The following is a 25,061-nucleotide window of genomic DNA, read 5'->3' on the forward strand; positions in this document are numbered from 1 at the left end:
ACTTTAAAAAAACACAAATTTCTGTGAATTATAACACTGCTAAAACACTTTCTAATTAAGTGTGTGTTTTATTTTAACCAATTTGACAATTATAAATGTCCAGTTTAATATTTGTATATATAACAAATTATTTAATCTTTTATATATATCTACTTATTTATATATAACTATAACCAATATAACAGTTTGTTAAGACACTGACTTATTAAAATATTTAAAAACGAACTGTATATATCACAATTTAAAAACCGTATAACAGTTTAATATTCAAAACAAAATATTAAAAAAACTTATATTATATTTAACACTTTAACCAATTGATATTCACTTTGTATAACAGTTTAATACTAACTGTTATACATACAATTACCTAACATATAAAAGCACTGTATAGAACAGTTTATTTATAACTGTTATACTATATTTTTTTAACATAAAACCAACCAATAAACACTATATTTACAATAACTGTTATACAATTTTGTTAATCTAAAAACACTTTATAACAGTTTAACAATAACTGTTATACTAAATTTTTTGATATAAAATTACTGTTTATAACACCTTGACAGTAACTGTTATACTATTTTCTAATTATAGAAACACTTGTAACGGTTTAACAATAACTGTTATACTAAATTTGTTTATTATAAAAATACTATGGCAAGAAATGTTATACCATATTTTTAAACACAAAATCTATGTTTTGAACTATTTACAACAATTTTGAAAATATAAAACCACTTTATAACTGTTTAATAATAACTGTTATACTATTTTCTAAATATAGAAACACTTGTAACGGTTTAATAATAACTGTTATACTAAATTTAATTAATCTAAAAATATTATGTCAAGAACTGTTAAACCATATTTGCTTATACAAAATCTCTATTTAGGACTCATTGACAATAACTGTTATACTGAATTTATTTAACCTAAATACTAGGCTAATAACAGTTTAACAATAACTATTATACTAAATGTGATTAATAAGAAAACCCAGTTTATAATACTTTGACAATAACTGTTATACTCGGTTTTGTAACATAAAAAAACGTATATAACTAGCTTTGTTAATAACTGTTATACTAAACAATTGAATTGAATTTCATCGCATAAAAACTCAGTATATAACAGTTTAACCTTAACTGTTATACTAAATTTGTAAAAAACTCAGTATATAACAGTTTAACCTTAACTGTTATACTAAATTTGTTTAATATAAAATTAATATTTATAACACATTGATAATAACTGTTATACTCGATTTGTTTTAATATACAAACACTGGTTTAACATAAAAACCTTAAATTCCATTAAAATTTCTGATATTATAACAGTTTAGATGTCATTGTGACCGCCTGTATGTTGAAATCAACTTTCCGTAGCCCCCAAAATAACTTACATACATGATTCATACATCATTATACGGGGAATTCTTACGGCTCGGTTGCTATTTAAAATCGAGACACTCGGTCTACAAACGGCTGAGATATAAGGAAAACAAGTAAGAGAACTATATTCGGCTGTGCCGAATCTTATATACCCTTCACCAAATTATACTTTAAAATAAATTTTTTAAAATATTTTTAGGTAAACAAAATTGAATTTTTTTTTAATTGTTTTTCAAAAATTTTTTTTTCCTATTGTTTTCTAATTTTTTTTAAATTTTTTTTTTTGGAAAAAAAAATTTATGACAAAAAAAATTCGGCTCAAAAAATATTTTTCCCGATTTTGACCCATTGAAGGTCCAACTTACTATAGCCTTATCTACATCGTTGCAATGGACTTTGAAATATCTATCATTAGATATCCATATTGTCTATATTAATGACTTAGTAATCCAGATATAAATCAAAAATAGGTCAAAAATCGAGGTTGTCCCGGTTTTTTGCTCATATCTCCGTTATTTATGGACGGCTTTTGCTGATTTTAAATAGCAAACTTCTCGAAAGAATGTCTGACAGAATTATTGAAGATGTGGATCCCGAAGATATCTAGGGTCTTCAGAAAATTGATTTCAACTAACAGACTGACAGACAGACGGACATGGCTTAATCGACTCCGCTATCTATAAGGATCTAGAATATATATACTTTATAGGGTCGGAAATGAAAAATGTAGAAATTACAAACGGAATGACAAACTTATATATACCCTTCTCACGAAGGTGAAGGGTATAAAAACAGGACTACCTCTAAGATTAGACTTTTGCAAAGGCTTATATAAATAAGGACCTACATGGCTCAAAATCGGGAACAAAATTTTACACCGAATTTTTTTTTTCACTAAAAAAAATTATTAAAAAACATTTTGGAAAAAAATTTAAAAAATAAAATTTTGAAAAATTTGTTTACTAATAAATTAAAAAAAAAATATTTGAAATTTTTTGCCATAAAAAAATTTAAAAAATAAAATTTTGAAAAAAATTTTCGCTACTAAATTTAAAATAATTATTTTTTTATATTATAATTTAAAAATATTTTGGAAAATTAAAAAATAAAATTTTGAAAAAAATTGTTTACTAATAAATTTAAAAAATTTATTTTATAAATTAAAAAAATTATTTTTTTAAATAAAAAAAAAATATTAGAAATATTTTTGCCATAAAAATATCTAAAAAATAAAATTTTAAAAAATTTTTTTACTAATAAATTTAAAATAATTATTTTAGAAATTAAAAAAAATTTTTTTTTGCCATAAAATTTTTTAAAAAAAATTCATTTTTTTTAAATTTTATTTGTTTAAAATTTTTAATTGAAAGTCTAATTTGATGAATTTTTTTACTAATAAATTTAAAAGAATTATTCTTTAAAATTAAAAAAAAAATATTAGAAATTTTTTTGTCATAAAAAAATTTGAAAACATTTAAATTTAAAACAATTATTTTTTTTTAATTAAAAAAAAAATGTTAAAAATTTGTTTGCCATAAATTTTTTACAAAAAATTTTTTTTGTCTAAAAATATTTAAAATTTTTAACTTAAAGTCTAATTTGGTTAAGGGCTCGGCATATCCCTATATAGCTCTCATACTTGTTTAATATCAAAATACTAGTTGAAGTTGGTCAATAACTGTTATAATATCTGGATTTTAAACTGAATACCTAATTATAACAGTTTCGAAGCGTTCAGATATCCTACAGACCCACATGTTCAATAAATATATCTGTTATAGTCTGTAAATGGCTGAAACATAAAAGCTGATAGCTTCTATATAATAAATAGAACTGAAAAAAGAAAAATCTCTTAGAAATACTTTCTCTAATAAAGTCTATAGTTGACGCCTTCTTTGTAGTGGGCGTGGCTTTGCAAATACTTTTGCCCATATCTCGGATACTAAGTTCATGATGTAGACAATATATATATCAAATGAAAAGTATTTTAAAGGACTTTCCAATGAAGTAAATCACAACTTATAAATAAGAATTGGCACTCAGCCAATTTCCTATATAAGTAAATATTTAAACAAAATCGATGTATAAACAAAACAGTTAGTTGTTTTCTCATAAACCATGAATTCACTAGTTTAATTACTAAATCTAATGTCAATAACATTTACTACACTTTTACTACAGTTTACTATTTTACACTATACATAAAAACACAACACAGCAAATTTAATTTACACCTGCTTAGTTGTATTTTTTATGTCCCAAATTCTACTACCTTTTTGTTTTCTTTTGATTAATTATTTTATTTTGATTTTAGGAAACTCCAGGGAAGTCTTTTTCTTACTCTCCTTTAATTAAAGTAAACTCCTTTAAATATTCTTTATTTATTTAGTAAACTTTTGTTTAATTTAGTGGTCGCCCAATATTATGATACCGATGTTAATAAGGCCTATGTTATACGCGGTAATGCAGCCGTTTTAAAATGTGAAATTCCCTCATTTGTGGCCGACTTTGTTAGTGTGGTCTCGTGGCATACCGATCAGAATGAAGATTTTATGCCTGGCACAGAATATGGTTTGTGTGGCAGAGAATTTTTTTTTAACATTTCAGTAGTTGTGTTTTAAAAATGAAAATGATTTATAATAAATCCCTGAAAAATCCTGATTTTTTTTTTTGCTATTTTACTAAAGTTTTTTGTTATTTTTTTTATAATTTTGTTAAATTTCTTAATTTAGATGAATATTTGTTATTTGCAATCAAGTTTAGAAATTTTTTCCGAAATAAATCATAAATAAGTCTTGCCCTCAAATACTTTTTGTTACAGATCTTCTTCGTTTTCCTTTAAACTCCTCTTTGTACTGCTAAAAATGCAACCCTGTTATTGATTTTCCGTTGGTTTGTTTACATTACTTTTTAATACAACCCTGCAGTGATGCTTTAAAAAGGCATTAATAAAAGCAACCTTAATTAAACAAAATTTTATTTTAGATTTTACTGTCATTTTGTGTAATTAGAGTCTCTAAAACTTGAATAAGGCTTCCAATTTCTATAAATTAAACTTTACAGCCTGCTTAATTATTATTCCAATTAATTTTTTAAAGCAATAGTTTAACAAAGTTATCTTTCAAAGCATAAGATTAAGACAATTTAAAACTTAATTAAGATCCAGAGTAAACATTATCCCCTTTTTAAGCTAAAAGGAATGCTTAACATTCCTTATAATAACTAAAGTTTATTTGAAAGAACCCCTCTGGTTACAACTCAATTAATTTCAGAATATTTCCACACTTTTCCTTAACCCGGTATTGCCCAGAACTTTTTTTGTTTTGTATTTTGATCAAAAGATGTATACTCATGTATTTTGCCCTTCTGAGCACGAAAATGAGGTCGATTTTTCAATAAATTGTTTAGTTTTTCCGGAAAACGTGAAAAACTAGCGTTGCCATATGGTAATCCTGGGTCGCCTAGGGTACAGGTTTTTTTCGAAAAAAAAAATATTATTTTTGGATATGCTTAAAAAAAAACGATGTTTCAAACATGTTTATTGAAATTAAAAATAAAGAAAATAATTCATTTTTGTGAAAAGAAGGAAAAAAAAATTTTGAACTTATGTAAATCATGGTTTGGTATGGTAACTTGCAAAACACTTTACGCAAAGCCCAACGTTGCATTTTACACATGCTGTTCTTCCGTTAACTTTGCATCGATCACCAGCACAGTGTCTACGATTTGATGGTACTACAAAATGTCCAATTTGATCATAACGGAGAGTGTGTTCAACTCGACCCGGCTGTTGTGCATATCTGTGGGAGGTCATAGGACCAGATGTTTTGGCTTTTGTACCATAATGTTTGCAGTAGTATACTGCAAGTTGTTTTCGAAACTCAAGCTGAGTCATTGTCGGTTGGTCTTTTCGATAAAGCTGCCAAGCATTTTGAATACAAGCATCTATGAGCCAGGTAAAAATACTAGACCACCACTTCTTTCCTCTATATGCGATTCGATATTGAGCCAAATTTTGGTCCAATCGATCTACTCCGCACATATATTTGTTGTATTCCGTGATTGCAAGAGGACGGGGTACATTTATTTTAGCTCCCCTTTCCTTAGAATAACGTTGTGCCATGGACTTCGGATTTTCGCCAAAGCAAGTAGATAACATGCAGACAACACTATTATCTTTCCACTTCACCAAACGAATACCTGTGCTTTTCATCTCAATCGATTCGGAATAACCTCTTTCCATCGACTTGAAAGTTTTTTTATGTGCTAGTGGACAGCTTGCTGGAATGCGATTTTCACGTATTGTTCCCGTAGCATTATATCCGCATGATTTCAAATAAGCCAACAAAGGATAGCTGGTAAATAAATTATCAAAATAAAATGAAAATGGTAGCAATTTCATTTCATCGGAGAAATCATCAATCATGTTTACTAATGGAGCCGCGCATTTTCCAAATTTAGCTTCATATTCAGAATTGGACCGAGGATTCTTTCCCTGGTAAATTTCGAAGTTCACCAGATACCCCGATGGAGTGCAAAGAGACCAAACTTTATATCCAAACCGTAATAGCTTGCCTTTAATGAACTGCTTGCAACCATGTCTACCAAAATAGGCTATCATACTTTCATCGAAGGATAGGTTTTGTTCAGTATGAAAATGCTCTATCATTTTTGCTTTTAGGTGGTCTATAAGAGGACGCAATTTCCACATTTTATCGAAATTTGCGCCCTCTTTCGAAGGGGCCTTGGAATTATCTTCGAAGTGAAGACACTGCAAAATCTCTTGAAAACGATTCCGACGCATGGTGCTACTTACAAGATTGTTGCGAATGACTTCATCCTGACTCCACAAATTCCTAAAATTGGAGTGATAATTGAAGCCCGTTACTATCAGTATGCCGATAAATGCGCGCAGTTCACCGACTGTTATATTTGGATTCGGTCTATTATGTTCTGTTGCATATATTGCACTTTGTTCACAAATGTGTGTCAATATTGCATCATCAAAAAACTTTTCGAATTGTTGATGTGGTAGTAAGTCACGACAATCCTCATAATTTGCAGCTGGAAAAAGTGGAACAAGATATGATGAATTATTCTTTATCCACTGGAATATCGTTTCCTTGTTTCCTGGCGGTAATGCAACATTAGAAGGTTTTGGTTGTACTTTACGTAACCGCTTTCTATCCGGCGATGCTGTACGCTTTGATGTTGTTGGTTGATCCCCCATATCTTGAGATATGTCTTCTACAATAATAGAGTGTAACTCTTCCTCATTTGGGGCTAACGAATTCAAGATTAAAAAAATTAAACCAATTATAAACTAAAATTTTTTCAAACATGCCTCCAAGTTCATCTTCTTCATCAATGTTTTGTAAATGGCGTCCACTAGCCATTACAAGTTCACAGCCACCTTTTAGCTGACCCGGGCAAACATTATCTGGAACTCCATCACATTCTTCTTCAGAATCATCTTCGCCAGATATGTTTCCATCTATAGGAGGTTCGATGTAAATGGCAGTTGGTAAATCGGTAAGCTCATTATCATCTTCAGCTTCATCAAGCTCTTGAATATAATCGAGCATTTGTTGTAATGACAAACCCCTAAGACCGCAAAATTTATGAAATGACAACAAAATATTAATAACTATACAAGAAATGTGCAAAACATCTCAGAAATTCATATGAAACGCGAATAATTAAACCTGTACCCTAGGCGACCCACGATTACCATATGGTAACACCTTGAAAACAATATAAAAAAATAGTACAAGGAAATAAATTTTCTTAATAAATTAAATCACGTTTCATAGTTTATTTCTTTAGCTACTAACGGATATAGTTTTTATTAAAATTCGTTAAAAAATTATTACTTAAAATGAGTACTTACCGACGTGCCATGTCTTAAAACGGAAAATTTATTTTTTTTTTTTGTGACCACAATTGAAGATGCTATAACTTCGGTAACTTAACTCAGAATAAAAAAAAATACACTTGTTTGGCAAACAACAAATGTTTTACATTAATCTGAATGTCTTTCTTTTACTTCTGTTATTTCTTTTTAGATTAATTCGTGAAAATATAACGGCATATTTTGCGTTACCATATGGTAACCGTGGGTTATTTCGGGTTAAACTCACAAAACCTAAAAAGTCAATGAACCTTTATATTCTTATTAAAACCTAGCAAATTTTATTAATTATACAATTATACTTAACTATTTACTGTAAAGTGCAAACTCAAGTGAAATATGTATCTTTTTTTTATAAAAATAAATTCATAAATTCCATTGCGTGTCAAGCTTAAACACAAAGTTAAATAATTACTTTCATGTGAGTGGGATCTTTTTGCTCCTGGCTTTGTCTTCTCTTATTTTCCACTTTTGCTCTTAGAATTATTTTCAAAAGAAATTATCTAGTGAAATTAACATTTTCCCATCACTACGATTGCAAAAAATAGAAAAACTACACCAAAAAGGTGAGAAAAATTTGTAAGCACGATTAAACAATGCTAGAAATTATTATTTAAATGCAATGTAATTATGAAAAAAAAAACATGAAAGAAATTGATTGCCTTCCTAGAAGTAAATGCAACGATAGTTGTAATGATTATAAGTTGCTTACTTGGGTTTTGTGTGAAACACTTAATACTTAGTGTAAAGCAATGGTCGCCACTCGTAGTCACCAGGGGCTGCACATGATGTGTTATTTAGCTGTAAACAATACGAAGTTTATATATAGTCCCGTCTCTATTTAAAGTCCCTGTTATATATATTCTCGTCTCTATATTGTCTGGTCTCTATAAACTCACGTCTCTGTATAGTCTCGTCTCTGTATATTATCGTCTCCGTATAGTCTCGTCTCTATATAATCTCGTCTCTCTACAGTCTCGTGTCTATATAGTCTCGTATCTATATAGTCTATGCTATATATAGACTCGTCTCTATATTGTCTGGTCTCTATAAACTCACGTCTCTGTATATTCTTGTCCCTATATAATTTCGTCTATCTATTGCCTCGTCTCTCCATAGGCTCTTCTCTGTATACTCTCGTCTCTGTATAGTCTCGTCACTTTATAATCTGCTCTCTGTATAGCCTCGTCTCTGTATAGTCTCGTATCTATATAGTCTCGTCACTATATAATCTCATCTCTATATAGTCTCGTCTCTGTATAGTCTCGTCTCTTTATAATCTGATCTCTGTATAGTTTCGTCTCTATATAGTCTCGTCTCTGTATAGTCTCGTCTCTGTATAGTGTCGTCTCTGTATAGTATCGCTTCTATATGATATCGTCACATTATAGGCTCGTCTCTGTATAGTCTCGTCTCTATACATTCTCGTCTCTATATAGTCTCGTATTTATATAGTCTCGTCTCTGTATAGTTTCGTCTCTATATAGTCAGGTAATGTATAGTCTCGTCTCTATATATTCTCGTCTCTATACATTCTCGTCTCTATATAGTCTCGTATTTATATAGTCTCGTCTCTGTATAGACTCGTCTATATATAGTCTGGTAATGTATAGTATCGTCTATATATAGCCTCGTCTCTATATAGTCTCGCCTCTGTATAGTCTCGTCCCTGTATAGTCTCGTCTCTATATAGTCTGGTAATGTATAGTCTCGTCTTTATATAGCCTCGTCTCTATATAGTCTCGTCTCTATATAGTCTCGTCTCTATATAGTCTCGTCTCTATATAGTCTCGTCTCTATATAGTCTCGTCTCTATATAGTATCGTCTCTGTATAGTCTCGTCTGTATAGTATCGCCTCTATATGATATCGTCTCATTATAGGCTCGTCTCTGTATAGTCTCGTCTCTCTATAGTCTGGTAATGTATAGTCTCGTCTATATATAGCCTCGTCTCTATATAGTCTCGTCTCTGTATAGTCTCGTCCCTGTATAGTCTCGTCTCTATATAGTCTGGTAATGTATAGTCTCGTCTCTATATAGTCTCGTCTCTGTATAGTATCGCCTCTATATAGTCTCGTCTCTGTATAGTCTCGTCTCTGTATAGTCTCGTCTCTATATGATATCGTCTCATTATAGTCTCGTCTCTATACATTCTCGTCTCTATATAGTCTCGTCTCTATATAGTCTCGTCTCTATATAGTCTCGTCTCTGTATAGTCTCGTCTCTGTATAGTATCGCCTCTATATGATATCGACTCATTATAGGCTCGTCTCTATACATTCTCGTCTCTATATAGTCTCGTCTCTATATAGTCTCGTCTCTGTATAGTCTCGTCCCTGTATAGTCTCGTCTCTATATAGTCTGGTAATGTATAGTCTCGTCTCTATATAGTCTCGTCTCTGTATAGTATCGCCTCTATATAGTCTCGTCTCTGTATAGTCTCGTCTCTGTATAGTCTCGTCTCTGTATAGTGTCGTCTCTGTATAGTCTCGTCTCTATATGATATCGTCTCATTATAGTCTCGTCTCTATACATTCTCGTCTCTATACATTCTCGTCTCTATATAGTCTCGTCTATATATAGTCTCGTCTCTATATAGTCTCGTCTCTATATAGTCTCGTCTCTGTATAGTCTCGTCTCTGTATAGTATCGCCTCTATATGATATCGTCTCATTATAGACTCGTCTCTATACATTCTCGTCTCTATATAGTCTCGTCTCTATATAGTCTCGTCTCTGTATAGTCTCGTCCCTGTATAGTCTCGTCTCTATATAGTCTGGTAATGTATAGTCTCGTCTCTATATAGTCTCGTCTCTGTATAGTATCGCCTCTATATAGTCTCGTCTCTGTATAGTCTCGTCTCTGTATAGTCTCGTCTCTGTATAGTCTCGTCTCTGTATAGTATCGCCTCTATATGATATCGTCTCATTATAGACTCGTCTCTATACATTCTCGTCTCTATATAGTCTCGTCTCTATATAGTCTCGTCTCTGTATAGTCTCGTCCCTGTATAGTCTCGTCTCTATATAGTCTGGTAATGTATAGTCTCGTCTCTATATAGTCTCGTCTCTGTATAGTATCGCCTCTATATAGTCTCGTCTCTGTATAGTCTCGTCTCTGTATAGTCTCGTCTCTGTATAGTCTCGTCTCTGTATAGTCTCGTCTCATTATAGTCTCGTCTCTATACATTCTCGTCTCTATATAGTCTCGTCTATATATAGTCTCGTCTCTATATAGTCTCGTCTCTATATAGTCTCGTCTCTGTATAGTCTCGTATCTGTATAGTATCGCCTCTATATGATATCGTCTCATTATAGGCTCGTCTCTATACATTCTCGTCTCTATATAGTCTCGTCTCTATATAGTCTCGTCTCTATATAGTCTCGTCTCTATATAGTCTCGTCTCTGTATAGTATCGCCTCTATATGATATCGTCTCTATATATTCTCGTCTCTATATAGTCTCGTATCTATATAGTCTCGTCTCTGTATAGTCTCGTCCCTGTATAGTCTCGTCTCTGTATAGTTTCGTCTCTATATAGTCTGGTAATATATAGTCTCATCTATATATAGCCTCTTCTCAATATAGTCTCGTCTCTGCATATATACTGTATTCAACAATTTTAACTTTTATTATACCCTTCACCTTCGTGAGAAGGGTATATATAAGTTTGTCATTCCGTTTGTAATTGCCACAATACAATTTACCGATCATATAAAGTATATATATTCTGGATCCTTATAGATAGCGGAGTCGATTAAAAACAAAAAAAAAATTTCAAATTTATAAAATTAAAAAAAAATTATAAAATTTAAAAAAAAAAAAATTTAAAAATTTTTTCCAAAAAATAAAAAAACTACTTTGGAAAAAAATAAATTTTGTTTACCTAAAAATATTTATAATTTGTATTTTGAAGTATAATTTGGTCAAGGGTATATAAGATTCGGCATAGCCGAATATAGCGCTCTTACTTGTTTTTTTTTCTCTCTCTGTCTCCCAAAATTATTATTTTGTTCCAGTTGTCCTAAAAATATGGCTTTATATATAAATATCAGGATATTTTAGTTCATTACATATAAAAGTCCTGGTTCTTTAAAATGATTTACGATGTTCTCTAGAACTTACTTTTTGTTTTAAACGTTGGTAATTATCTTTTGATTTTCTAGCTAAATTAGCAACCCTGTTTTAGTTTTACCTCTCAGGGTTGTTTACTTCACTTTGTAATACATCCCTGCATTAACTGCAGTGATGCTTTAAATAGGCATTAAACATATTAAGTGCATTTGGTACAAGCAACAATATTAATTAACCTAAATTTTCTATTGATTTTACTGTCATTTTTTCATTTTCTTCATCAAGTCTCACATGTTTTGTTTTTTCTCTGCCCTTCCTACCAACGTTTTTAATTTTGCTTACAGTTGTTCAACAATTTTATGAATCCGAGGTAAATAATGAATATGTTATTAGAGGCAATGCAGCGGTGTTAAAGTGTTCCATACCCTCATTTGTGGCTGATTTTGTGCAAGTGATATCGTGGCAGGATGAAAGTGGCGAATTGTATGCCACATTAGATGAGCAAAAGACAACGGGTAGATGGATAGTTAAATACTCGTACCTATAGAAAATAATAAAGAAAACCTTAATCCTGTTTATCCTAAAGTCCTTTTGTTTGTCCTTTTTTTGTAACCTAATTTAAATAGACTCATCATATTTTTGTTATTTTTGTTTTTTTAGTGGTTAATCAGTATTATGAAGCTGAAGTGGTATCAGAGTATGTTATCAAGGGTAATACGGCCGTTTTGAAATGTACCATACCCTCGTTTGTGGCCGATTTTGTTAAAGTTGAGGCCTGGTTAGCTAGTGAGGGTACCGAATACTTACCCACCGATGATTTTGGTTAGCCAAGAATAAAATTTATTTTTGTTTCTTTTACAGCTTCTTTAAAATTGATTGTAAATATCCTTGATCCATTTTTAATCCTTTTTAAGTGTATGTTTAAACAAAAAATGTATTTATTTCTTTAATTTGGTTTCTTTATTTAGTTGTTAATCAGTATTATGGTGCTGATATTTTAATGGAGTATGTTATCAAGGGCAATGCGGCCGTTTTAAAGTGTGCTATACCATCGTTTGTGGCCGATTTTGTTAAAGTTGAAAGTTGGATAGATGAAGAGGGCACTGAGTTGAGACCCTCCGATAATTATGGTGGGATTTCAGATGAATTTTTTCGTTGGTTTTTAATAAAGAAGGGGATTTTTTCCTTTTAAATTCAAATTTATTGTAAAATTTTTTCCCTTGAACCTTTTTTTCTTTATTTCTTTTATTATTTCAAGTTTTTTTTTAATTTAAATTGATAGCTTAAGTCCAAAGTTAAGAAAGTACTTTTAGACGGCCAACATTTTACCCGTTTTGTACCAGAAGCACATTATTTTGCTTCAATACTTTTCGAAATTATTGAATATTTTATCTCAAAACTTTTACTTTCGAAATTCTTTCCCAAATTAGTTGTTTTCTCAATTCTTGTAAAATATTCTAAATTCTCGCCTTATTAAACCTTGTTTTAGTGGTAAATCAATTCTATGAAGCTGAAATTATGACCGAATATGTTATAAAAGGCAATGCGGCCGTTTTGAAATGTTCCATACCCTCGTTTGTGGCCGATTTTGTGCGCGTTGAGTCCTGGATCGATGAAGAGGGCAATGTTTTGACCTTTTCCGATAATTACGGTTCGCTGGCTTAAAACTTACACTCTTAAATATCTTAGTTTTTAAATTGTATAGTAAAATTATCCTTACCAAACCTTAATTTAAACCCAAAATCCCTTATTATTTCATAAATTTCTCATTTTTTTATTTAATTTTTCAATTCATTCATAGTCGTTTCACAATTCTATATAACCGAGGCCGAAAACGAATATGTAATCAAAGGCAATGCCGCGGTTTTAAAGTGTAAAATACCCTCGTTTGTGGCCGATTTTGTACAAATCGAGGCCTGGATCGATGAGGAGGGTGTAGAATTGTGGCGTGATAATTCTACACAGGCTTATGGTACAATTGTTAATAAAATTTCAATGTTCAAAACTTTTTAAAATCCTTGAAATCCTACAACCTTTTGATTCCCATTTAATTTGTTTTGTTAATAAATTTGTTTCATTGATTTAGTGGTGATCCAATCTTATGAATCGGAGGCCGATAATGAATATGTTATACGCGGCAATTCGGTGGTTATGAAATGTGAAATTCCCTCGTATGTGGCCGATTTTGTTTTCGTTGATTTATGGATGGATTCGGAGGGTCAGAATTATTATCCTCATAGTCCAGAGATTGGTTAGAATGTTTGCCTAATGTTTCTAATAAATGGTTTTTCTCTAAAGTAGTTAAATTTTGTTCTTGTTGGTTTTTAAAAAAGTCGGGTTAAAGAAAAAAATTTAAATTTTACAAAATAATAAGAAAAAGTATCAGATTTTTGTAATGTAAATTTAAATATCAAGGGCTTATATATTCAAAATGGTCTATTAATGCAACATTTTAGACCTTATATTATATAAAGTCACGATATATAGATAAAAGTACCATGAAAATTAATACAATTTTAGAAACTCTTTAAAAGAAATGAAAAAAGTACCTTTTACTAAAATTTATTACAAAATTCATGACTTATTTTGTATATAGTAGCAGTTTTAGAAACAAAGCCCTCGATAGATAGACAAAAATGCCTTGAAAATTAATAAAATTTTAGAAAATGTTTAAAAGAATAGGAAAAAAGTACCTTTTTACAAAAAGTATTAAAATATAAAAAAAATTTATGACTAGTGCCTTAAAAAAGTACTTTTTTATAAAAAAAAACTTCGCATTAATTAATTTTCTTTTAAAATAGATTAGATTTTTAAATTTAGCTACTTTTTTGCAAAAGGTACTTTTGTAAAGACAGTTTCAAAAAGTACTTTTTTATAAAAAATGTTCGCATTAATTAATTTTATTTTAAAATAGATTCGCTTTTAAACTTTTACTACTTTTTCGCAAAAAGTACTTTTTTTAAGGCTGTTTCAAAAAGTACTTTTATTAAAAAAATACTTTTTTGTAAAAAAACTTCACATTAATTAATTTTATTTTAAAATAGATTCTCTTTTTAAATGTTGCTACATTTTAAAAAAAAGTACTTTTGGAAAGACAGTTTCAAAAAGTACTTTTTTATAAAAAAAACTTCGCATTAATTAATTTTCTTTTAAAATAGATTAGATTTTCAAATTTTGCTACTTTTTTGAAAAAAGTACTGACAGTTTAAAAAAGTACTTTTATTAAAAAAGTACTTTACTTACTAAAACCTCGCATTAATTAATTTTCTTTTAAAATAGATTAAATTTATAAATTTTGTTAAAGTACTTTTTTAAGGTTGTTTCAAAATGTACTTTTATTAAAAAAAGTACTTTTTTATAAAAAAAAACTTCGCATTAATTAATTTTCTTTTAAAACAGATTCGCTTTTTAACTTTTGCTACTTTTTTGCTAAAAGTACTTTTGTAAAGACTGTTTCAAAAAGTACTTTTATTTAAAAAAAGTACTTTTTTATAAAAAATGTTCGCATTAATTAATTTTATTTTAAAATAGATTCGCTTTTAAACTTTTACTACTTTTTCGCAAAAAGTACTTTTTTTAAGGCTGTTTCAAAAAGTACTTTTATTAAAAAAATACTTTTTTGTAAAAAAACTTCACATTAATTAATTTTATTTTAAAATAGATTCTCTTTTTAAATGTTGCTACATTTTAAAAAAAAGTACTTTTGGAAAGACAGTTTCAAAAAGTACTTTTTTATAAAAAAAACTTCGCATTAATTAATTTTCTTTTAAAATAGATTAGATTTTCAAATTTTGCTACTTTTTTGAAAAAAGTACTGACAGTTTAAAAAAGTACTTTTATTAAAAAAGTACTTTACTTACTAAAACCTCGCATTAATTAATTTTCTTTTAAAATAGATTAAATTTATAAATTTTGTTAAAGTACTTTTTTAAGGTTGTTTCAAAATGTACTTTTATTAAAAAAAGTACTTTTTTATAAAAAAAAACTTCGCATTAATTAATTTTCTTTTAAAACAGATTCGCTTTTTAACTTTTGCTACTTTTTTGCTAAAAGTACTTTTGTAAAGACTGTTTCAAAAAGTACTTTTATTTAAAAAAAGTACTTTTTTATAAAAAATGTTCGCATTAATTAATTTTATTTTAAAATAGATTCGATTTTTAAATATTGCTACTTTTTTGCAAAAAGTACTTTTTTAAGGCTGTTTAAAAAAGTACTTTTTTATAAAAAAAAACTTTACATTAATATATTTTCTTTTAAAATAGATTGGCTTTTTAAACTTTTGCTACTTTTTTGTAAAAAGTACTTTTGTAAAAAAGTACTATTTTATAAAAAAAAAACTTGGCATTAATTAATTTTCTTTAAAAATAGATTCGATTTTTAAATTTTGCTTCTTTTTTTCCAAAATTACTTTTGTAAAGACAGTTTCAAAAATTACTTTTATTAAAAAAAACTTCGCATTAATTAATTTTCTTTTAAAATAGATTCGCTTTTAAACTTTTACTACTTTTTTGCAAAAAGTACTTTTGTAAACCAGTTTCAAAAAGTACTTTTTTATAAAAAATTCGCATTAATTTTCTTTTAAAATAGATTCGCTTTTTAACTTTTGCTACATTTTCAAAAAAAGTACTTTTGTAAAGACAGTTTCAAAAAGTACTTTTTTATTAAAAAAAAAACTTCGCATTAATTAATTTTCTTTTAAAATAGATTCGATTTTTAAATTTTGCTACTTTTTTGGAAAAAGTACTTTTATAAAGACATTTTCAAAAGTACTTTTATTGAAAAAAGTACTTTTTTTAAAAAAAAAACTTTATATTAATTAATTTTCTTTTAAACTATATTCGCTTTTTAACTTTTCCTATTTTTTTTCAAAAAGTACTTTTTTAAAGGCTGTTTTAAAAAGTACTTTTATTAAGCAAGTATTTTTTTTATAAAAAAAAACTTTAATTAATTACAACTATACTGTTTTGTTTTGTTGTTTGCCATTAAAATTAATACAATTTTAGAAACTCTTTAAAAGAAGTGAAAAAAGAAAATAGTACCATAAAAAATTAAAAATATCAACAAAAAGTACCTTTTTATAATAAAGCATTGTACAAAATTAAGAATTGATATTGATAAGATAGTTAAATATAGTTTGTTAAATAAACAATTTTTAGAGATACTTCAATGAAAAACTTAACATTTTTACAAAAAAAAATTGCATAAAAGCTCCAGTTTATTAAGGAAGTGGGACAAAATTGTCATGAAATAAAAATAGTACCTAATTTTTTTTAATAAATTCAATGATTATAAAGTGATTTCAATAGAGAACATTTTAAAAGGCTACAATAATCTCTATAAAGTTCTAAAATAAAAACATTTTTTAACGTACTATTGGGATTTTAAACACTGGTACTTTTTTTCAATATTAAGTACTTTTTTCAAAAGTCTTATTTTTATAAAATTTACTAAATAAATACAATTTACAACAAAATTTTAATAAAAATACAACTTTAAAAACATTTAGTACTTTTTTGAAAAAAGTACTTTTTATTTAAAACCCTTTAAATTGGAATTTTCAAGAATTTAAAACCGATTTTAACAGCACAAATGGTCTTTTAAACAAAAATTCTTATAAAGTTTCTAAAATAAAAACATTTTTTAATGTACTATGGGGTTTTTAATCACAAATTTGTACATATTTTTGAGCTTCTATTCGGCCAGCTACTTTTTTCAATATTAAGCACTTTATGCAAAAGTCTTTTTTTTATAAAAATTTCTTAAAAAATCAGAGTTTCACTATGAAATTACAATGAAAATACAACTTTAAAAGTATTTAGTACTTTTTCAAAAAAAGTACTTTTTTGTTTAAAATCACTAAAATTTATATTTTTAAAGTATTTTGGAAGAGCTATTAGTGCCTTTAGACACAAATACCTATAAAACTACTTTTTTAAATTGTTTTAAAACGCGATTATATTTTAAAAGAAAAACTGACTTTTGAGAAAAATTATGAAACAATTCAATAAAGTACCAATATTAAAAAAAGGTTTGTTTAGTTTTTATTTGGCCAGGTACTTTTATATGTGTTTTTGAGCTTCTATTTGGCCAGGTACATTTTTCAGTACTTTATACAAAAGTCGTTTTTATATAATTTTCGTAAAAACTGTAAGTTTTACTACGAAATTATAATAAAAATACAACTTTAAAAGCATTAGGTACTTTTTTTTTCAAAAAAGTACCTTTTATTTAAAACATGTTAAATTGGTATTATTACAAATTTACAAGAATTTAAAACCGATTTTAAGAAAGAATCCTTATAAAGTTGTAAAATATTCAACTTTTTTTTAAAGAAAGTACTGTTTTGGTGCTATTAAACACTAATTTCAACCAATTTTTGAGCTTTTATTTGGCCAGGTGCTTTTTAAAGGCATTAAGTACTTAATAAAAATGTTATTTCTTAATATTTTTTAAAAATAAAATTTTAAAAGCTGTTGTACAAATAGGTACTTTTTTTTCGCTAAAATTAAGATTTTAAAGGTTTCATTTTATTTTTGGTACTTTAGTTGATATTTTTTTCAAAATAAGTCTCTTAAATTCTGTGTTACTTTTAAAATAATTTTTCAATTTAAATTTTGTACTGTTGGTACTTTTTGCAAAAAGTACTTTTTATAAAGAAAGTACTTTTTAACCAAAAAATATACAGTAAATAAAACCTTAAGTGTTTTCAAATATATTTCAAATTATTTATATATATTTAAGCTTCTTTCAGAGTTTTATAAATTGGTATAAAATATTAGGTTCCTTTGGATTAGGTACTTTTTTAGTACTGGTACTTTACAAAATATACAATGTAAAAACTTAAATAACAATTGATTTTATTAAGCCGTATCAAACTTTCTTTGGTATCCTTTTTTACAATTTAAACTTTAACCCGACAGCTTTTAAACAACATTTTTGAAAAGTTCATTTTCCCCCTTTGCTAACCAAAATGTCCTTTTTTCAAACTCAACAAAATCTTTAGTTCTCTTTAATTAATTGATTTATTTTCGTTAAATATTTGTTCAGTTCTGTTGTTGACGAATTCATTTTAAGGCTCAGTTAGGTCCATAATGCCTCTCTTTTTAAAAACTCTTTAGTCTTCAGTTCTCTTTTAATTTATTGTTACTTATTTTTTTCCCCCAATTCAGTTGTTCATCAGTTCTATCAAACTCGCGTTATCGATGAATTCGTTTTAAGAGGCAATTCGGCCACTTTAAAATGTTTAGTGCCCTCATTTGTGGCCGATTTTATAATGATTGAGTCATGGGTGGATGAAGAGGGCCAGGAAATATTTAGGTCACAAACAAATGAGGAAATGGGTAAAGGAAATAATTAAATTGAACATTAAATTTTATTGTAAGAGTTTGAAAAATCCTTATAAATCCTTAATCTAAAACAATCCTAAACAAGTTAACAGGGTCATTAAGTTTTAAAGTATTTATTTCATACAAGTTTCTTATCTTTTGTTTCTCTTCTAGTTGTTAAACAATTTTTCGAATCCCAGGTCTATGACGAATATGTTATTAAGGGCAATGCAGCCATATTTAAATGTCAAACTCCCTCCTTTGTGGCCGATCATTTAGAAATAACCGATTGGTTAGATACCGAGGGTGGTGTTTATACCAAAAATGAAACGGGTATTTGGCCTAAAATTTCTTTTTATAGTTCTCTAAATTAAGTAGTGTAAATGAAGGGGTTTTATCATATTTTATTTTTAAATCCTTATTTCCTATGTTTTGTTTTTATAATTTAATTTTGTTATTCTCAAAATTCCAGTTGTACCCCAATCGTACTCTGTTAATGTTATGGATGAGGCGGTTTTGCGTGGCAATAGTGCCATCTTAAAATGTCATATACCTTCATTTGTGGCCGATTTTATACAAGTTGCCTCCTGGTTAGAAGATGAAGAAAGAGAAATTTTTGCTACCGCCTCAACGGACCTACAAAGTGGTAAAATATTGTGTATTTCTACCATCTATCCCTAACTTAAGTTCCCTTTTTTAAAACACTTTAATCCAATAATGATTTTCTTATAAGTTTTCCTTTTAAAAATTCTAAAATCCAAAAATTGAGGTCGTTTTTTTATAATTGTTGGCTTATTAGGGTTTGTTTTAGCTTTGTTTAGGGTTTTAGGTTTTTAAATAATTTTTTTATGTTTTAATTTTTATTATTCCTTTCCTTTTATCCTTTGCTCCCAAAATATCCATAAGCCATTCCCGGCTTTCCTTAATCCTTAATAAATCCCCCTTCATTTTTAAGTAGTCTGTAGTGTAGAGTTGTTTTATTAAACTTTTTGTCAAATATTATTTTCCAAATTTTTTAGAAATTTAAAGAAATTTTCTTTAAATTTAAAAAAAATTGGAAATTAATATTTGCGAAAGGTTTATTTTGTATATAAACTTTGTAAAAATAAATTAACTTTATTAAAAATGCTTTAATATTAATTAAAAATTAAATATTAATGAACGCCTGCTATTACTATTAAATACAACTCTGCTTTAAGCTAGACAAAATATCAACTCTGTATTTTAAACATGTCTGTTTTAACTGTATGTCTATAACTGATACATTTTTGTCATGATAAACGTCAAAATGGTTGTCAACATAAAGAATTGCAAGTATAGTCTTCATTTGTTGGTATTATTGCTTCTTTATGACAAAATTGTTAATGGTTTTGCGCACAAAACTTTGTGTTGACGATAAACATTTTTGTTATGATAAATATTTGTCAAGTATAGACAGGTGGTGAAATTATATGCCAGTTTTCCGGTTGCTATATCTCCGATATCTATACATTATGTACATAAACAATTATATATCAAATGAAAGGTATTTGAAATGCCTTTCCAACGATATATTAAGCAACTTTGAAATTTGTGTTGACAATTTCTGGAAAAATTTTTTATTCAAAATCTTATATCTGTAATTTCAGTATATAGATAATTTAAAGCCATGATATTAGCCCCTAATTTAATGTTTAATAAGTGTCAGCATGAGATCTTAGCCAGATATTATTCCGATATAAAATCGGTTTAAAAAAGTAGGATTTCCTAAAAAAATATTTATGTTTACAAGTTTTTTCTATTAAGGTTTATGTTATATAAGCTAAACATATCACTATGACTTGATTTTATCAAAAAAATCATGCTGTTTTCCCCTTATGGGGTTTTTGTGGGGAAAAAAATGTTGCCCTTTTTCTGCCCTTTTTTAATTAAAACGTATTTGTAGAACAAATTTGGTATCAAATTAAAGCTATTTAAAATATCTCTCCAATTTAGATACTATTTGACAGATATTTGAAAGTGCATTAATAATTCCTGAGATTTATAAAAATTGCAATATTAATTAAATTTTTGTAGAAATTTTTAAATTTTACGATGTTTTCCTTTATTTATTGGGCTAGATAGCTCTTATTTATTAGATCTTGGATATATCTCTAATTTTATAATTTAGAAGGCCTCGGTTTAGCATTTCTTTCTTTACATATAAGCGTTTAACGCAAAAGAGGTCAGAAAAAGTGCAACATTTGTTTTACGTAATAGAAAATAATGTGTGAATAGAAAATAATGCTACAATTTTTAATAGTTATGATCAATTTATACTTTAAATATGCCGGTTTAAATAACATATCTTTACTTACAAACTTTTTTCTATTAAACAGGGCAGAAAAAATGCAAAATTGAATGATAAAACTAAAAAATTTAAAATATTCAGATTTCTTCCACCAGATCTTTACTTACAAACTTTTTTCTTATAAACAGGGCAGAAAAAATGCAACATTTAATAATAAAACTAAAAAAATTCATAATTTTTTTATAAAAAATTTAAAATATTTAGGTTTTTTCAGTAAATATAATACAACTCTTTAAAATTTGTTTAAGTTTCTAAAGTTATAGGTTCCTACATGCGATTTAAACATTTTAAGGGCCATTATTACAACATGCCGTTATAGTTAAAGTTACCTTCAAGGGTACTTTTTTCTATTGCTTAAAGTTACCTTTAACTATAACGGCAAGTTGTAATAATGGCCCTAAATGAGTTATTTTTAATGTTTGTAATATTTAGTTTTAAATTAGAAGTTTCTGCTTTCAAATAAAACCTCAAATTAGTGTTTTATTGAAAAATCTTGCAAAGAGTTTAAAAAAATCAATTTTAATTTAAGAAATGTTCACAATTTGATTATATTATAGAAAGATTAGTTCCTAAATAATGATTTTTACGTTTTAAACAATTATTTTATAATTATAAATAAGAAATCATTTCCTTTTTAATTAAATAACATCAAATTACAGCTTTTATTGATTTAGGCCAGATAAAAATCGCTAAAATACCGTTAAATCTGGCCTAACTAGTTTTCTCGTATGTCAGTGTGTGAGTGTGTGTGTGCTTACTTGTTGTTTTGTTTACATTTGATGCTTTTTGAGCAACCCTGTAAAAACAAACAGTCGTAAAGCAGAGTTGTATTTAAATGGCGTAATTTAAGTAATGAAATGTATAAATTAAAAAATAGAGAATAAATATAAAATTTTAATGAATATTAAAGCATTTTAAAGATAAATTTATTGCTTGCTTTTTATTATTGTAAATATAAACACTATTTTAAGGATTTTATTGAAAACAAGTTACACCAAAACTTTTGTAAATAAATTGGGATTGATAAATAATAAATCCTTAAAATAATTAAATGAAAATCTATTAAAATCATCGAAATTCACAATAAGCTAATATTTAAATATTTAATTAAAAAAAATAATTTGAAATATTTTTTAAAAAATTAAATTAAGTTCTTACTCATAATGTCAAAATTTGTTTTACAAGATATTGATTAAATATTTTTTTTTTTGGATTTATAAGAATTTAAATTGCTAAAGATTTTTTGAAGTATAAAAAAATTTAGTTTTTATTTGGAATTTTTTTAATTTTTTTTTAAAATTTCTTTCAATTTTGAATTTAAGACAGATTTTAATAGATTTTCATTTACTGTAAATATGTATTATTAACCCTTGCATGCTTGTTATGAGTATTTACTAATATTTAACAAAAAACACTATTAAATTATAAAAATGCAAAGAAATTAAAACAAAATTTAACTAAATTGTATATAAATTTAAAACAAAATAATAAAAAACTTGTATATTATAAAATAAAACTTGTAAATTAAAACAAATTTTGGAACTTGTTTCGAAAATTTTAGTGTTTTTTGTTAAAACTTTAAAAATTAAAATAAAGAAAATGAAGGAAAATCTTAAAATGTTCTGGAATGTTCTGAAATCTAATTTTAAATATTGTAAAACAAATTCCTTTATTTTCTTTATTGCTAGTAGAAATTTTTGTTCTGTGTTCATTATATTATTAGAAATCTAAACAATATTTACTAATTTAAATTTTTCTTTTTCCCTCTTTAATTATTTCTTTGTTCTTTTGAAATGGAAAATAAAGATGGCAAATATTTGGTATTACCTTCGGGAGAATTACACATACGCGAAGTTGGACCCGAAGATGGTTACAAATCGTATCAGTGCCGTACCAAACATAGATTAACCGGTGAAACTAGATTAAGTGCTACTAAGGGACGTTTGGTTATTACAGGTAAGTTGAATTTGTCCTTAATACAAAAATTACTTTTAAAAACAATAGAGAAAAAAGTATAATCAAATAAGAAAACTGTTAAAAAAAAAAATTTAAATAAAATATTTAATTTGAAAAAAAAAGTATTAAAAATATTTTGTTTTAATGATTTTCATACAAATTTGTTCGATTAAATTTTTTTACAAAACAGAGATGATTTAAATCTTTATTAAAACAGTTGTCTTATTGAATATTTTTTTTCTTCTAAAAATCATTAAAAACCTAACCATATTTTAACCTCGGACCAAAATTAATAAACGTAAGACAAATTGTTATTTTTATTAGTTACCCAAATGGAAATTTCGGTTAAATTTTGATTAAAATTTACTAATGGGACAAAATCAGTGACATGTCAATAGTACTGTAAGGTAGTTAAATGACAATGTAATTGAATTTTCAATACATACTATTGACAACCAGCTGATTTTGTTCGGCAGTGAAGAATATCACTACTGACTTAAAATCTTTATTTTGAATACCTAAAATTTCTAATTCTATGGTTCTATAACGGAAATAACACATAAAAAACAAAAAACCATTTAATCATCAAATCTGTCATGGCTTCTCTAGTCTCACGCACAAAGAAAACTTATTTATTATGACATCCGAATATGTTTCTAACCGATTTTTGCTAAAGATTAAATTGTATAGATCGATTTGTAAGGTTATATCAACAGAATTTATCTCCATAAAGATGAATTATGATTGAAATAACCAAAAATTAAGGTCTCTCCATTTATACTTTTTAAGAAATTTGGAAAAATTCATACATTTTCGTACTTTTAAGATAAAAACAATCCAACCTTTGTACTTTAAGCTAAAGTTGGCTGTATTGATTGGACAATTATGTATAGAAATACATGTATTTAACTGCATGTGCTTAAACCTTGAATTATTCAATTAGCGCCAGCTTCGGTTGTCACTGCATAACGGTTTTCTCTTTGTGCTTGTGTGTTGGTGTGAGTATCCATGTTGGTTTGTTTACATTTGATGGTTTGTTTATTAAGTACAATAATATACAACCCTGTACATAGATGGCTGCCTAAAGCAGGGTTGTATTTAAATTGTGTTAAATAAGTAATAAAACGAAAATACTTTAGAAAATTAATTATTTTTAAAGTTTTAATGAATATTAAAACATTTTTATGATAAATTTATTAATTAGTTTTTGTATTTGAAATAAAAACTCTAAAACTTGAACAAATTAAGAGGGTTTGAAATAAAAAGTTCTTAAAAGAATTTTATAAAATAAAATTTGAATAAAGAGTTAATAATTTAAAGGATAAAATTAAATAAGAAAATAAGGAAATTTATAATTAAAAATCACGGTGACCGAAATGCTTAAACAAATATTCAATATGGTTGGTTTTTAATGATTTACAGTTTAAAAAAGAAGACAAATATTTCAAACGTATAAATAATAAAGAAAATAAATTGAAAACTATTTAAATTTCCAAAATAATTAATATTTACTTAATAGGTAATTATTCTAGCCTCCACTATTTTAATCACAGCTCAATAAATTTGTTCTATAAAATCGGAAATGAAATTAATGAAATAAAAATATTTTAACATATTTGATTAAAAAAAATTTCCAAAAAATTTTGAAAATTAAACTTTTGAAATATTTTTCTTCTTTTCTTCAAGAAAAGTGTTTAAATTTTGTTTAAAATTTTTATTCATTTCCATTAATCATTCATTAAAAGAAACATTGCATTAAAATAAAATAAACACTTTTCTTTTTAGTTAATAAGTTATATGAAATACCATAAAAGCAACAATATTTTGATACAATTAAAATAAGAAACAATCAAAAAGATTTTAAAATAAAAAATCTTTTTCTTTGACGCAAATTACCAGTAAAATATAATAAAAAATTAAAAAAAACTGGACTTTTTACAATAGTTTTGTTAAATGAAAGTTTAATAAAACTTTGGTTTAGCTAAACATACATTAAAATGGCCAGTTTTAACACTAATTTTGAATTTGAGTAAAATATAATAAAAAATAACAAAAAAACTGGTCTGTTT

At 26.9% G+C, this 25,061-nt stretch overlaps 2 protein-coding genes across 2 annotated transcripts in view; one reads left to right on the forward strand and one right to left on the reverse strand.

Moving 5' to 3' along the window:
* The window catches only part of LOC135961139 (uncharacterized), an 81,951-nt gene extending 62,563 nt beyond the window's left edge, over window positions 1-19,388 (forward strand). The window contains exons 3-12 of the mRNA XM_065512635.1: window positions 3,807-3,968; window positions 11,727-11,897; window positions 12,043-12,204; window positions 12,351-12,512; window positions 12,872-13,033; window positions 13,184-13,354; window positions 13,469-13,633; window positions 18,552-18,722; window positions 18,882-19,040; window positions 19,180-19,388. Coding sequence (XP_065368707.1) covers window positions 3,807-3,968; window positions 11,727-11,897; window positions 12,043-12,204; window positions 12,351-12,512; window positions 12,872-13,033; window positions 13,184-13,354; window positions 13,469-13,633; window positions 18,552-18,722; window positions 18,882-19,040; window positions 19,180-19,388 — 1,694 coding nt within the window. The remainder of the gene's footprint in view (window positions 1-3,806; window positions 3,969-11,726; window positions 11,898-12,042; window positions 12,205-12,350; window positions 12,513-12,871; window positions 13,034-13,183; window positions 13,355-13,468; window positions 13,634-18,551; window positions 18,723-18,881; window positions 19,041-19,179) is intronic.
* LOC135959689 (piggyBac transposable element-derived protein 3-like) lies at window positions 5,067-7,517 on the reverse strand. Its single transcript, XM_065510697.1, has 4 exons — window positions 7,288-7,517; window positions 6,742-7,001; window positions 5,431-6,680; window positions 5,067-5,132 (listed from the first exon to the last, which is right to left on the reverse strand). Exons 1-4 carry the CDS (start codon window positions 7,296-7,298, stop codon window positions 5,067-5,069), a joined length of 1,587 nt encoding a protein of 528 aa, XP_065366769.1. The 5' UTR covers window positions 7,299-7,517.
* Window positions 19,389-25,061: the final 5,673 nt, after the last annotated feature.

Source organism: Calliphora vicina, chromosome 5 (genome assembly GCF_958450345.1).
Source record: "Calliphora vicina chromosome 5, idCalVici1.1, whole genome shotgun sequence".
Classification (NCBI taxonomy): Eukaryota; Metazoa; Arthropoda; class Insecta; order Diptera; family Calliphoridae; genus Calliphora; species Calliphora vicina.